General features: G+C 35.7%; 1 protein-coding gene across 3 annotated transcripts in view; it reads right to left on the reverse strand.

Moving 5' to 3' along the window:
- Positions 1 to 85: 85 nt before the first annotated feature.
- Ifrd1 (Interferon-related developmental regulator 1) overlaps positions 86 to 16,242 on the reverse strand; it is a 255,557-nt gene continuing 239,400 nt past the window's right edge. For all 3 annotated transcript variants that reach the window (XM_076114838.1, XM_076114837.1, XM_076114839.1), the window contains 8 exons: positions 10,505 to 10,624; positions 3,755 to 4,002; positions 3,337 to 3,435; positions 3,003 to 3,110; positions 2,516 to 2,698; positions 1,936 to 2,142; positions 1,554 to 1,772; positions 86 to 1,082 (listed from right to left, as the gene is read on the reverse strand). In XM_076114838.1, coding sequence (XP_075970953.1) covers positions 996 to 1,082; positions 1,554 to 1,772; positions 1,936 to 2,142; positions 2,516 to 2,698; positions 3,003 to 3,110; positions 3,337 to 3,435; positions 3,755 to 4,002; positions 10,505 to 10,624 — 1,271 coding nt within the window. In that variant the 3' untranslated portion in view covers positions 86 to 995. The remainder of the gene's footprint in view (positions 1,083 to 1,553; positions 1,773 to 1,935; positions 2,143 to 2,515; positions 2,699 to 3,002; positions 3,111 to 3,336; positions 3,436 to 3,754; positions 4,003 to 10,504; positions 10,625 to 16,242) is intronic.

The raw sequence follows: 16,242 nt of genomic DNA on the forward strand, positions 1-16,242 counted from the left end.
TCGAGTTTTATTTTTATTTCCCACTTGTTCAAGATTTTGTGAATTAAAATCAACAGGAATAGGATGGAGGTATTGAAACACAACATTGGTTCTCATAATAAATATTATTTCAACAATCCGTATAGCCTAATAATGTACAAGTCGTGTCGACAACAGCAACGAATACAAATCAAAATAATATTTACAGAGAAGCTTTATATATATATAGACGTATGATTTGCACTGTCATTATACGTGCTCCAACGTGCACGCACCTGCCTCGTACCTATCTACGAGATAATATGACCAGTACAAGTCATAGGAAACATTAAATTTATCAACCATTAAAAATAAAACGCCCTTACTCCACAACTTGATTTACAATACGTAATCTTTATGTAAAACTAATGTTGCAGCGACGTATTATATCTAATAATAATCTATCAACACACGAAAACTGTCAATTTAAATACAAAAAAAATATCAATAATATAACATAAGTATAATTATAGTAAAATATTTTCACTAAAAATCATAACAGTAAGTACCGGCTGTATATGAATACATTCGGAATGAGGCGCGAACCCAAATCACCAAGACATGGAGTAAGTGTAACTTGTATAATACAAAATGATATGATAACATCAATCGCAATCATATAAAACATACATCGCGAGGGAATGACGAATTCGACGTACAATTTACGTAACAGCGTCGAACGAGATGCTTAACTAGACGGTTCCAACGTTTTATCCAAAATAATACGAATTTCTTTGGTTTTAACAACTAGCCTATGTTAACCTAACACTAACTTCACACGAGACCAAAATATAAAACCGAAAAACATAACTAAGTAATTTAGGCAGTGATACTACGACAACATTAACTCGAGGTTTCGTCATCGATGTTATATTTTGGAGGGTCGGATAAGGCGTGGAGTGGCTACGCTAGCGTTAAACTATGCCGTACAATGAGCGTGTTTTAGTGTTGGACCGTGTGCTGCTGCTGTGAGGGGCTCAGATGGCCAGCGCCGCCGAGCGCTTGTCGCGGTTCTTGTTGCGGGCCACCGTGCGGGCCTTGCATGCTGCGTTGTTTTGGAGGTGCTGCAATATAACAAAACACTGCTATTAGTATTATGCTTAAAGTTGTATGTAATGATAAATGATTAAAACGTTTCTAATTTTATGGAAATACTAAATATTAATCAGATGTAATAAGTGTTACCTCAGTAATATTGCTTTTAGTCAAAGTTTGTAAGTACAATTTGTATTTCGTGGAATAGGATAGGAAGTGATGAGTTATCATTATTAGTAGTTTGTGTGGGTGTGTCTGCTTCGTCATGAACCCGCATCGTCGTAAGAGTTGGCGAGATGCCATTACAAGTATTTCAAATATCGTTAACCTTGCTTTTTATTGTTACTGGGTTGCTAGGTAATCAGGTTAGTTGTTTGACGAGAATAATATTTTAGTTAGGTTATTATGAAATCGTCGCAAAATAGCTAATTTTCAGCAATATGAGATAGGTATCGTTAGATAGTAGGTATGGCGTGTGAGTTGACAGTGTGTGCACGTACCCGCTGCAGCTTGTTGAGCTTGAGCGCGGGCTTGTTGCCGAGCGGCGGCAGGTCGGGCAGCTGCAGCGCGGCACGCAGGCGCGGGCTGCGCGTGGCCAGCGTCTGCAGCGCGCCGCCCAGCGCCGCCGCCAGCAGCGCGTATGAGGCGCAGCCGCTCCATGACGACCAGGACGCCGTCTCGATGCCCACGCGCACTGACATGCATGGTACTTCACCCTCCTGGGAAACAATATATTCGTATATTACAAAACTGATGACCACCTTTAAGACGCTTAGGTATTGAATGTCAAAGTTCAAAAATATGAATAAAAGAATACTATGCAGCTCTACTCTTTCAAGAAATGAAGACACCATTTGTTGCACAATTGTTCAGTGTACTAACCTCAAAATACTTGAGAATATCTCTGAAGGTCGCTCGTTGGATCTTGCGGTCTCTCTTGGCGCGATACTTGTGTGAGTCTTTCGCCAGCTCGCTCAGTCGCGGCAGGATTGCTTCCACTTGCGCTGTAAGTTCAGTCTCTGCACCTGTGTCGCCGTCTGTTACTGTCTCGTATGCTACGGCTAAAGCACCGCCGGCTGCCATACGAACCTGGTGATAAAAATAATTTGTTAGTATATAAGTTAAAAGTCTAACTATAAAAAACAAAATCAGAATCATTTTTGCAATCGATGAAATTTAACGATCTTTTGAAGTAGACAACGTAGTAAACCGAGAGGAAATTGATGTAATGATTTGTGATTGGTATGAAGTAAGAAGTGGCCTAAGATTGAGACTGACGAGTTTGTAAAAAAAGTGGACAACACAGCTAAAGACAAATAAATTTATAGATAGTGTAAGTATGTAATTTTAAGAAAAATATGATGCTCGACTTGCGGGGGCACTTCCGTGCTCCCAGATTTTTTATTAAGTCACTTAACCATATGAATTTTAGAAGTAAAGAACTATTTAATTGGACATCTACCTCGAGCGAGCACGCTTCAAGTAAGTCGGCGAGCTTGGCGAAGCTGGGCGGCGCGGAGCTGAGCAGCTGCAGCGCGTGCGCCGGCGCCAGCAGCGGCAGCAGCACGGCCCACGCGTCCAGCGCGGCCGCGTGCACGCCGCCCTCCTCCACCGCCGCGCCCGACACCTTCACGCTGCCGTCACCCTGGACACGATCATATACCATCATATATATACTGACTTCTAATTATTCAATCTATGAAAATCGTGGAACTATACTGCAATTTAAAGACAATCAAATAAAATATTTTAAAAATAGTTGATAGAAAAATAAAATCAAAACACAGACAATATTTAAGCATAAATGATGATTATTTAATAAAGGAAAGATATGCTATCTAAGTCCATTGAATAACCAAGTAAAATAGTTTTAATTTTTATAGAGACTAAGGATGATTATGACATTTTGTAGTATTTAATGTAGATAGAGTATTCGGTAAGTCTATTACCTTGAGGTAGCTGCCACTGAAGATGGTCTCATACACGCGCATAACCTCCAAGATTTCAGTGAGATCGTCCTCCATCAAGTAGCACAGCACAGCCAATGATGAGCAGCACTGTAAAAACAATACACTTTTAAATATGTGGAAAATATAACCTGTAACCAAGTTTTGTAAGGAAAATAAAACAGCATGTATCGGAACGATTGACGTTTGATCGATAGGAAATCGATAATGTCGTATCGAGAATCTGTCATTCTGCAAAAAATACGTATCGTGTATGATTAAGGAAATATGGTGGGATTTTATAGTAGTATGGTAGTATTAAATTAATTGTATTTACCTCAGATCGTGTTTCAAGCGAGGCAGTCTTGTCTGTAGCGGTAGCTGTGAGCGCGGGCCGGACTTCGGCCACGAATTCCTCTGTGCCTTCTTCGCCAATCTATTAACAAAACAATAACAAATGTAATAAATTTTATCAAGTCCGGTTGTAATTAATATAAACGGGTTTATTTTTGTTTTAGGTTAAATTCATATCGGAAGGGCCTACTAATGTTGAAGGAAGAGGCTCAAACGTATTTCTTGAGGGCCATAAAAAAATTACAAGCACGAATAGAATACTACGACATCTCTGTCAAATCGGAACGTAGATGTACGCGAGGCAATACGACTTCTACTCCCTGGTATCTGAACAACACACAACTAGTTAATACAACCAGTACAATCACATATATTAATGGTGGTGTAGAATAAAAGTGTACCTGTAACGCCAGTAGCGGTGCAACAGCAGCTGCTGCCTTCCTCTCGCCATCCTTCCCTCTCCTCAGCGCCCTGGACACGTGGTCGGCGAGCGTGGCTCTGTGCGCACTCAGCACGGTATCAAACGGCCGTCGTTGTAACGCCGCACGTAACTGAAGGAACGCAGTCGCACGGGCTGCGTTTGAACGTGCGTTTAGCGCTTCCACGATCTCTAGCACTTTCTCTTCTAGCTTTTCTTGAATCTCGTTCTCTGTGAATTGATAATATTTAATTAAATATGTGTGAATAATTTGTATCGCCTAATGATATACAAACATAAATGAATCTAAAGGTACAAAAACATGTAAGTTGAAGACTTCTGTCATCTGGGTTATGGATATAGGGGTATTTTTGAGTCTCTTGAAAAGATCTTTCTAATACTGGATCCGGTGAAACCAGACGAAGAAAAACAACGACGTAATGGCTAATTTGTAGTAATAATAGACTTGAAGCGATAAAGACAGATTGTTGTAGCTGTTTTTTCTTAGCTCTATTATATTCATATCGAATGTCGTCTTTTCGAGGGCAAGGTTGACACTCACTAATCGAGATCTTGACCGCAACAACGCATTATCTTGACTATATTATCTACCAACTTCGCATACACGTGGACCTATTCTTTACAATTATTTAATATCAATACTATTCCACAAAACACATGGAAACGACACTAGGAAAACGTAAAATGAATCAGCATACAACATTGATTTAAAAGTCATCCAACGATTTATTAAGTCAGGCATCCGTAACATGGCAATAAAGTTATAACGACCGGCCACTTATTATGGCACGCATAATAAAAACGATCTCGCTAAATATTCCACACGACATAAACGCTAACAGACGTGTACGTAATCGTTGAATGTCTATAAACCCGTCCAAGGTTAGACCAGACTTATCGTTAGTCGATAACCTTGAAAACGCCCAATCTTGCCGCTAAAGTTCACTATACATAGACTAGTATCAAACTAAAAATAAATTAAAATTATTGAATAAGACGTAATATACTTCGAAAGTCCAATTCCTGAAGCTATTGAAGGATAAAAAACGCTGAAAATATAGGATAAGACTGTAAGCAACGATATAAAATTTTAATTAGTTCTAGTTTTTTGCACAATAGCAGTTGCTAAGGCTACTTATAAATCTAGATTTTAACACGACCTTCAAGCTTAAACAAGGAGAACAGGCAGAAATATAGCTTCAGAAAGCAGAACAGTAGCTAAAACGATAAGCCAATCGCTTAAACGACATCAGCAAATGTCCGACTACCCTAAATTATCAAATTGGCAGCCACGTGATACAATGTTGATAAATAAATAAATGTTAATGGTTTACAGTGAGCGATACCGGGGATAAGCACGTGAATCGTCGCCACATCACGTGTGGATAACGAATTCTATTTATAATTGTAAATACTAGGTTTGGCAGCGGTCGAAAAGATGTTATCATTGAACGCATTTCCACGAAACGTGGTCTTTGTTTAAACTTTTATATACACGTGTTTGCATTATTTATTTTCGAAACGCTCATTGGCGTGGGATGGAATCGGTATTAGATTTGTATTTGCAATCGAGAAGACTGAAATCATGTTTAACTAAACTTTGTTTGTTTACAGACTGGTCATTTCCGAAACTATTGAACGTTGGCTAGTTAAGAACTTTATTTTACGAGGAAATCATCCGGGAAAATAGTCAGAAAAATAAATATAAACGTGCCACGCATAGTCGCAAGTAGAAATTATTCTCCACTACTCCGCCTCTGCATTTCAGTTCAATAGTTTTACTAACAAAATTGTACGTAATAATAAAAGCCAACGCAATCATTCCGGATGAGAAGGCTTTGCAAAAACAAAATATCAATCAAGATTACACCACGGCCCATTTCGCAAGGGACGTAGGCGACGAAAATAACTGTAGCACGCATCTCCCCTCTGACGTCACGGGCACTGACGTCACAGTACAGAGGACGTCACAATGGAAACATAACTGTGTAACATGGTGCAAGTATGACGTAAGCAACGTTACAATAGCATCATATTATGGTGGAGAGATAAAACAACTCCGTCACGAATTGGCACGTGTATGTTGCAGTTATGTTTTAGTTGTTTCGTAGTTTTACATAAAGTACTAACAATATAATAGTGCTGTAACTCTAAATACAATTTCTTTCAGAATCGACGACTAATTTGTTTATTATTCCCTATTATGGGAACAAATAAAAATGCTCTTTGTGTTTTAAAAATGAAATAGAAGATATTATTTTGTTACTAATACTTAAATAAATAAATACGGTATGGTTATAGTCTTAAGTCTAGTTGTAGTTGTGTCGATGTATTTCGAGTTAGTACTACTCTATCATATTGTTTGTGCGATTTTACATGAAGAAACAAACACGCCTTTCAATGTACGCTAAAATAGATTATAATAATTGGTAAACTTTTCCTGTTTCTGCAACAGATATAACGCTTATTACGTGGGAGAGAATATCAAAACAAGTAAAATGTGGTTTGATGCGGTAAAGGAGAGTATTTAGATCAAAATAGAATATAATTAATGGTAAAATTTTCCTCTTTCTGCTAAAGATATTTCTACGTGGAGACGGGAACAAAAGGATTTCCTTAGCTTGTCTGAGTGTCCCACTGCTGGGAAAAGGCTTCACTGATGACCAAAAGGATTTACTTTTTTTAAAGTTAAAACAGTATCATAGATAAGTAAAGAAAAACCTTCGTGGATAATATTAACGTTTTCTAACCGACATAAAGTGTGATGTAACAGCAAACACCAAGAACTGGTTTACTCAATTAAGCAAGATTGCTCCGGTATTTATTCAGAATGTAAATTATTGATTATAAACTATCATTAGCAGTTATTTGCAATTTAAACAGCACCTTTACATGAAAAACGCGGTCAGTAAATGTAGCATAATTTACTTCTATCAGTCGGCTTGCGATCACAACGATTGTAACCTGCGCCGAAACGTCCAGCAATCGGAGATAAAATGCCTGTTGTATTATTCCCGTATAATATTATAAGTAAAAATTATTACTGCTATATTTGTGGGAGCCATGTATGAAAATAGAATAAGGAATGAACGAGAGGCGCCAATGCGTAAGATAAGACCAAAATGACAATGGACAGTTCTAATTTTATCTAGCGACGACATTCCTGTAGCCATATTGTCTTGTTGATAAACAACTTGGAATATAATTTGATCAAGACGGTATTAAGAAATGAACGGATTCCAAAATGAATTATGAATATGAGGAAGACCATTTCAGGCTGTCATGAATATTTGACATTATTAATATTAATATTTGCGTCTAAAATGGAACATATTTACAAGTGCCTATTCATGAATCAACTGCTACAAGTATCTGAGGATTTAGTATAATTTATTTGCTTTAAAAAGAACAACGAAATGCAAAACTGGCTTAAAAGTTCTAAGCTCCAAACTAAGATAACAGCATAAAATATAAACCTGAATTTCAACAAGGAAACAAAAACTTGCTTTTTGTGGCCAATATTGGCTATAGCTGGCCAAACATATTCGCAAGTGTCACCCAAACATTTGGCTCCATGTATCCAACACAAACTTTTGTCCCATGCGGTCGTCGAGGCCTTGAACTTCTACAGATCAAGGTTTCGCCAATGCGCATTTTAAATCAAGTAGTCTCGAGCCTTGAAAACTTGAACCGAAGACTCCACTTAAAATATGGGCTTTGAACCCGCAATCGTTACCTCTCTTTCATTTTTATATGAATAGAAAAGAACAAAGAATGTTTGCAGCAATTTTTTCGTTATAAACGACCAATCAATATGTAATTCCAGATCAATTTGCTACCTACAGATTATAAAGCGATTGCAGAAATCGATAAATTCAATGTGTGATTTGTGCCGTGATTCAAACGTCCTTTGCGGCCGGTCAACGGCTTTGATTCAGCACTTGTGCAAATAAAAGGCGGAAAAACAATCTAATTGAATTATGTATTGATTCTTTTAGAAGGTAAAGTTATTTATAAATTGAATGCAGTCTCGACTGTTGAATAGAAATTGTTTTTTACTAACAAATTAGGCGAAAGAATAGCCACTTTCGAAACTTTGTCATGTTAAAGGTAATAAATAAAAACGATATGCAGTGACAATCTTATCAGAAAATTACGACATCAATACAGATAGTTCGAATAATATGGAATTTGTATTAAAGGATAATGAGATAAAGCAGTCATCAGTTCCAATGTATATGGGTTTCGATTAGATTACAGCTTCATAATACGTTTTGATTGGGTAAGTTTGTACATAAGCAAGTACCGACGCATCGGGTTAAATTTCTCTTTAGTCAGGTTACAAAAATGTACCCATTGGTGGTTTACTTGCCATAGTCTACCACCAGAATAAAATTGGTGTAAACCTTGAGGCTATGTCTATATCAATGAAGAATAGGTATAGTAGGTTTCTATACGCGAGTTTCGTAGAGACAAACAAAACAAAATGTCCTTATCGCTTCAGTACAGAATTACTCAAATTCGATCTATATCTTAAACAAGACGATGATTAATTCTTCTAAGAAAACGCATAAAGGTAAACAACCTATGTCCATACGGTGACATTGAATCAGTGAGAGTCAGGACTCGTGCCAATGTTTACTGCAATACATTATTACCTTCATTTTATTATGCCAATTGATTTTCTTCGTAATTTCATTGGAATATTCCGCTGTTTCAGATTCAATTAGCGTATTTTTGGTGTGAAGACTTTGTGATTAGTACTTTGGTGACGTAATACGAAACTTTGTCATTGATAGTCCTGTGGTTACAATGGAATATTTCTTACAAACTTAGTCATGGCCTTTCCAGGATATATTACATTGTACAATACGTCATTCATAACAGCTTCAGAATATTATTTACTTTATAATGTAACGATTTATCTACATTTCAACTCCTAACACTAGTAATAAGGAATTAGATAGATTTGTCTGTATAAATCGCGAAACAATTCACTTTTCAACTTAAAAACCTCGTCATTAATAAGATTTTAATACGTCTCTTTTCATAGTCTTCCACAATGGATATCAATTTCATTTTAATTAGAAATACGCAAACTCATTAGATGTGATGAATACCGCCATTAAGGTCGGCGCACAGGAAACACTCGCGCACCGCACAGGAATTTCTCTAGCGCATGTGTCGACTATATTTTATACTTTCGCAACTACACGTGGACGCAGTAAAGACTATTTACGACTCAGTTTTATTTACTTTATTTGGTTTAATTGACATATACGCTATTTCAACTGCAAATCCGAGTCTTTACTGAAATAGGTCTAGTCGGAACCGTTTTAATAATTAAAAGTCGTGATATAACATGATCAATTTAAGCGATATTCAAAGCGTACTTTTAAAAGATGCAAGAAAAATAGTAGAAAATACACTCAGTTTTATTTCAGAAGATTTTTTTGATATAAAACAAATGTTTTACTACTATTTAAGCTTGGGCATCCCATTTGCTGACACATTTAGTCAATCGCATCTTAATAATATAAGGGATTAACAGACTAAACCTTACAAGGGACTTCAGAAACTTGTTTCATTACTTATCTTGGCACCCCATCCCTATTTAAAATGTATTTTCAACTAACATGTTCCAACAAATGCATTAAAAATATTGAATGTATCGCGTTCTATACCGCAGTGAGTACTGTATGCGGCATGCGGTTATGAAACGTGGAGTTATCGAGACCACAAACAGAGAGGTACTAGAGTTCCGCTGCGGATGTAGTGTCCACTCACCACTGTGGCACTGTGGCCAGTGGGACAAACTCATTACATTCTTTATACGTTAATGGTAAAGAGATATCGACATGACCTTTATTAGAAGACAGTTTATTACTATTTTGAAAAAAGTACAGATTTTCCACACTGAGTCATTATTATGTGAGTTTCAAAACACAGTATTTTTTTTTATTTTCGGGACTATTTTTGGGGAAAAAAATTAGTCTATATTTATTTAGGATAGTATAGCTGTCTGTTAGTGAAATTATTACGAAAATCGGTTTATTAATTCTTGAGATTTTCTTACACAAACAAACGTTTATTTCCTAGTAAAATAATGTCAGGTGATTAATTATGACAAAGTATCTTTTGTTCAGTGTCAAACTGTCAACAACTTTATATTGATGTTAAAAGTAATACAATTAGTATAATTTATCACTTGCTTGTTAATTTCTGAAAATGTATTGTCACTACAGTTTAGGACAATAACGCTAATATGAACGGAGAATGACTAAATTACTTTATCTTTCATGTTACAGATTCTAGAATTCGCGTGCTGTAAGTCATGAAAACGCTATTAAATGCGCGTAAGATGTTCATCAACTACGTAATACTGTTCGATGATAGTAGCCTTATAAACTTGTTGAAATGTTTAACTCATTACAGGATGCATACAGTTATGTTTATAAAATCTATTCTCAATTTATTGAAGTAACCCGATTCTGATCCGTCGGCTAAGTAGGGATTGTAAACTTGACACCTGTTCAAAAAATTTTAATTACCAACAATAAGTTCTAGCACAATTGACGATTTTAAACTGTCGCGACTTTTACACATAATATTAAAAGATTTAGCAGTTTTGAAACGGAGTACTTAATGTTTTACGCCAAATAGTTGCTTTAGTATCTGGAACTTTGTGTATGACGTGATGTGCGACATTTACCTGCGTCATCATGGTTGCTCTTGAGGTCCGACTGCGCCGATGTCTCCGAGCAGTTGTCGATCGTCATGTCGATGCCGGCATCTTCGTCTGAAGAATAAGGCTGCTCTGTTCTTCTGTGCTCTGTAAAGAGAACGAAACTATTAATATTTTATGGAAAAAGAAACCACCAGGTTACGTAGGTTCTTACATATCATCGGTACCTATTAAGTTGGGAATGACAAGAAAATTGCACTACTTAATTTCAAAGATCGCATTGCACTGGCAAGAATAGGTACTAGTATTTAATTTAAAGACAAGAGATATGTGTTCCATAGCAGCGGTATTTGGTTACAGTGGCTTTAAAAATTTTGCTATTTACGTTCAAAGATCACATTGCACTTCTAAAAGGACTAGATGGCAGAAAAGTCTCAGCTATTCTGGAGTAAGGAAAGCACGTGCCTGAAGACAACAGATTCTGGAACATAATGTTAACCATAGAGGGAATACTGCTTGAGAATATACCTAGACATAGAGCTTCAGCAAGCTCGTGCGAAAAGATCTTTGAAAAGACGCAACTGCGAAAGCATACACAATACGTATTATTCTGGTAAAAGATAAATAAAAACAGAAATAGGGTCGGATGGTCAATGGTCAACAAAATAACAGCTTCTCTTTATGGAATTCATTGAAAAGACACCTGGTTATTTATAGCATTGCCAAGTAAATTCTTAAGATGATTTATGTTGAAGGCACGAGACACATTTAATACCAGTTTCTTGTTATTGAATTGCAAGCAGGATTAGTTCCGAGTTACCTGAGACCTTGAATAGGAATAAAGGACACCGGTTGCCCGCATTTCTGTTATATTTCTATTTCTTCGTACAACGAGGTAATCATTCTGTAATTTGTTCTACAATAGTTTTCTTTTTTTTTTTTTTTCTGCATCAATTTATTTTATTTATTTATTTATTGGAACTTTTACTGTCAGGCATTTCTAGCGAAGACAATATTTTATTCATATTTTATGCTGGTTGCAACAAATGGATCACTAAAATTTTAAACGGCAAATGAAACTAGCTTGTTAAAACACCAATAGACAGCGGCGCTTTCAGCAAAATGAGGATTGATTTCTGCTATAGAACAGTGTACCTACTAATTGATTTACTTTTCCGTTTCGTTCGTTTTGAAGCTAATAAATCTTGGTAGTTTTCATTTAATAACCCATTATAGATGTATTGAAGAGATTGTTAGGTAATTGTGTTATAAAACTATTGGAAAACTATTGTGGTGGCGCTTATTTTAACTAAACATTTATCCCCAGTTTCAGATGGAATTTTGATACATCGTTTTTGCACATTTGCTATAGTTTATCTATTACTTATCCATAAGTCATTAATTTTGGCCTTTAGAACTACAATTTACAGTTAGATACAGAAGTAACCGGTAACTTATCTGAATGTTTTCCACCATTAGATACGTGACGTAGGCGGTAGAAAATAAAGTCCGTGTTAGATAAATATCGCGATATCGCGTGCAGACGTATCAACTGCACTTTAGTGCAAGGTCTTAAGGCGTAGAGCCGTTGACATGTTGCAGTCTGACTACCGTTTACCGGTAGTGACATTATTATACAGCCTTGGCCAGAAGTATTAGGCACCCCCAATAAAGTTACTACACACTTGTGCTATTTGAATAATGAATAAATATTCTATTGAAAATTGATCTTGGTGTCCTAAATCACTATTAAAAACAATGAGTGGCAAATTTTTGTGGTCGATTAACAACTTGTGCAACAATGACCAAATATCATAATTTCTTACAACTTTGTTTTTGATGTTTTGTCAGTCTGCATTTGAAAGTCTAAGCTTAAAGCTAGAATATTTGTGGTTTTGTGATTAAAGCAAGAAGAAATCTATTTGAAAATGCCAAAAACAAACGAAATTAGTTTTAAAAATCGTGTTAATTTCGAACTTTTCCATGAGCAAGGTAAGAATAAGAAAGATATCGCGCAGTTCGTGAAATGTTCGTGGTGTTCAGTGCAATCAGCTATTAAACAATTCGCTGAGACTAGCATTCACACGAATAAACCTAGAACAGGCAGAAAACGAGTGCCTACTAGCCGTCAGAATAGGAAACTTATCTATGGGTGTGTAAAATACAGAAAAAAAACTTCTTTGAAGCTCGCTGCCGCTTTAACTGAAGAGATTGGAAACCCGATAAGCACTCGAACTGCAAGACAGAGGCTGGTAGAAGAAGGCTTAAAAGGTTGCAAAGCCAGGACGCAGCCGTGGCTTTCAGGGGGCGACAAAAGAAAACGACTTGAGTGGTCTCTGAGACACCAACATTTCAAGGAGGAGGATTGGTCTAATGTGCTGTGGTGTGATGAATTCCAACTTGAGGTTAGTTTTACTAATTCAGTCTATAACACAATAACAACGATCAATGTAATGCTAGTCTGCAATCTTAAATGTTATAAGGGTTTGTAATGTGTGATTTTTTTTCTAATTTACAGGTATTTTAAACACCAGGTGTGGCGTTCGTGAGGCGACGCAGAGGTGAAGATTATCACCTAGATTGCGTAATCCCACGCATAAAACACGGCGCAGACAGTGTAATGATTTGGGGTTGAATGGCTGTTGATGGAGTCGGCCAAATGTTCAATTGCAAAACTCGCATAAAAAGTGAAAAGTACATTAATGTGCTGGAAACTGCTCTCGTACCTTCGTTTTCGTGTTTTTTATGTGACACTAACCTAAATGGTGAAATTCCATCAAGGCAATGCTTTGTGTCACAAGTCAGCCACCACGTTGCGCTGGTTTACTGATAATTGTATTGATCCGTTGGATTGGCTTGTCCAGTCCCTAGATCTAAGCCCTATTAAGCATTTGTGATGTATTTTAAGAAGAAAAAATAACAGAACACTCGAAAACATCAAAAACTGCTTCAAAAAACGAGTTAGTGCAAAAATGAGATGCATTTTCAACAGAGGATTGTACGAAACTTGTACGTAGTATGACCACACAGATGCTGCTGTCATAAAATCAAAGGGTGACTCAACAAAGTATTGGTGTTTTTATAATGTTCTAATGGAAATAAAGTACTTTAATCATTACAATTAGTTTTATTTCTCTGTAATCTTGAAATATGCAGTAATTTATAGGGTGCCTAATACTTTTGGCCAAGGCTGTATACTTCGTCACATTGTATGACTTCATCAGCACGTTATTATGATACTTGAAGGTGCAGTGCAAAGCAGAGGTCTATTTAGAGAGCTTTATTTTTTATTACTTTTTCAATTAATAGCAGGCCAACCAACTTGCTTTTTGCTTGTGTTTAGTTCGACTAGCTTTTACTGTCAGGCATTTTCTCTCCCTCCCCTGGGAATCTCGACTGTAAGTGGCCCCATGTAGGAATTAAACCACATTAGATTATTTTGAAAATAGTGCGGTAATTTAATTGCGTAAACTTTGATTATTTCTTGATAATAACCTAATTAGTTGAGTATTTATAGCTATTATGAGATGTTTTGGGTAAACCCTCAATCAAATTACTCAGAAATAGTTTAGATTATGTAGTGTAGGGGTATGTAAGTAGCAAAACTTTTTCATAACTAACGTCAACACAGTCATAGTCGTAATTAAGACATCGATCGTTAAGCCAAGTCGAAGGTCTCGGCTTGAATACATTTGCTAATGGTTGTCCACTGGCCACATAAAAGATGGATGGATTAAATAGGTTTATACATACATAGAATTGTATGTAGATATGTATGAAGATGTAATGACTTAATGGAGGTATGTAGGAGGTGGGTAAAGGCTACAAGTGTAAATAACTAACTGATGTAGAGAAGCCAAACAAAGAGCTACATTTTTTTTGGTGTTAAAAATCTGTTGCTGAAGCACTTGATAGTTGAATTTATAGCACTATTTATAAACATAGATCAAGCTGGGACTACTAAATCCATGTTTTGTCACTTTTAATCGAGTTTAAAACTATCTGTCAGTTGTCAGACGGATTAACTACTCTAAGCTAACGCCACGTTTAATAATAAAACACTTAAATAAATGGTCGTAAAACTATAACATTGTACTATTATAGTAAACGCGGTTCCCGGAAATAGTAAGTAGAGTAACACATAACTATAGAAGTATCTGTATAGTTCGCGTCATATCAGGTCGCGAGTGAAAGGGGCTATGCATATCTCCGTAGTAAATTATACACATACACTTGCCTTCAATGCCAAATAGAGTTATTTCTGAATATATTGATTTTACACGTGTAGAACCGTATTTTTTGCGTTGACGATCTTTGACGTTGTATAATGACTTTGTCTAGACGTTTTTACGGTATGGTTTGAAGTCATTAGCCAATAGAGAGATCACTCATGTTCTATATTGAGATTATATGCAAACTAAGAGGTTTAAAACTTAAGTTTTGTGTACAATGAAAGGTGGGACCAGTGTCTTATTATAGGGGTATATCTGTAGCTTGATTTAATAACGTTAATATCTTCTTTTAGTCTTAAAGAAGATAATAATAGTAGTCTATTTAAGAGGTTACAACATGAAAGAGGAGGTGTAAAATCTATTAACAGAACTATAAGTACAATATACATTATATCTAGGAACTTTTCAATGCTAGACATAAGAAGAAGGCTAAAACTAACAGCAATTTTGTATAGCTCTATTACAAAATCGAACAAAACATAATTAAAGATGCTTGTACAGTATTCTCTTCATAGTAAACAGTGTTAGTAAGTCAGTGGGGCACCGTTGAATTTCATCAGCTATCATTTGTGATGTAACAGACCTCTAGTATCTTGATTAAATTCAATGTTGCTAAATATTCACTGCACATTCTAACTTTCTGTTCACAAGACATACACCTACTTATAGAATTGTTATTTACTAGGTAGGTACTATAAATAAGTTATTAATGTTATCTTATGTTAAAAATATGGCAAGCTAAGTGAAAGTTTGAGACCATGGCTGTTATAACCTGACAAAAGTTCAGATAATTGACTTGATTGAGGTAAAATGCACTTTTTTACATTGATTTCAGATATTAGATAAATAGGTACATGCCACTGAAAAGTTTTAAAAACAGCTAGTGTTTCTTTCAAGAGTTAAGTAGTAGTTTAGTTCACAGTAGTAGTGTAGTTTACATACATACATGACATGAGTTACTATGTCTATGAATGTCTTTACAAATATTATTAAAACTACATTATAATATTTATGTTATGTCTTCTTTCTATTTGATTATTATAAGGAACTCTTCACAGTCAGTACTCTATTAACTGGGAAACATACTATATGATGTTTTAAAAATAATACCAATACAAAAAAACCCAGTTTAAACAATATGTTAAGGAAAAAAGGATTTAACATATATACCTACTAATGTACAAAATAATGAACTCAGTGTGAAAGAGATATTTTTGGTTCATCTAAGTTTATACAAGTAGGGATAACTCCACTGGGAAACTCATTAAATTAACTAATTACTTATTAAATAATGGTAATTGGTAGTGCTTTAGTAATTATGTATCTATTTATGTTTTCTAGGTATGGATTTATAGAAGTATGAAACAAAGCAAATGTAGGTAACTATTGATCGGTTACAAAAAAAAATGAAAGACATTTTTTTTTTATGTGTGTTAACTAAGAATATTTGAAAAATTCTCCTGAATGGTCAGAATTCGTGCAAAACTATTTTAATTTATATCAATTCTAATGTTTCATACTAATAATATCAAA

This window comes from Anticarsia gemmatalis, chromosome 5 (assembly GCF_050436995.1).
Source record: "Anticarsia gemmatalis isolate Benzon Research Colony breed Stoneville strain chromosome 5, ilAntGemm2 primary, whole genome shotgun sequence".
In the NCBI taxonomy this organism is placed as follows: domain Eukaryota; kingdom Metazoa; phylum Arthropoda; class Insecta; order Lepidoptera; family Erebidae; genus Anticarsia; species Anticarsia gemmatalis.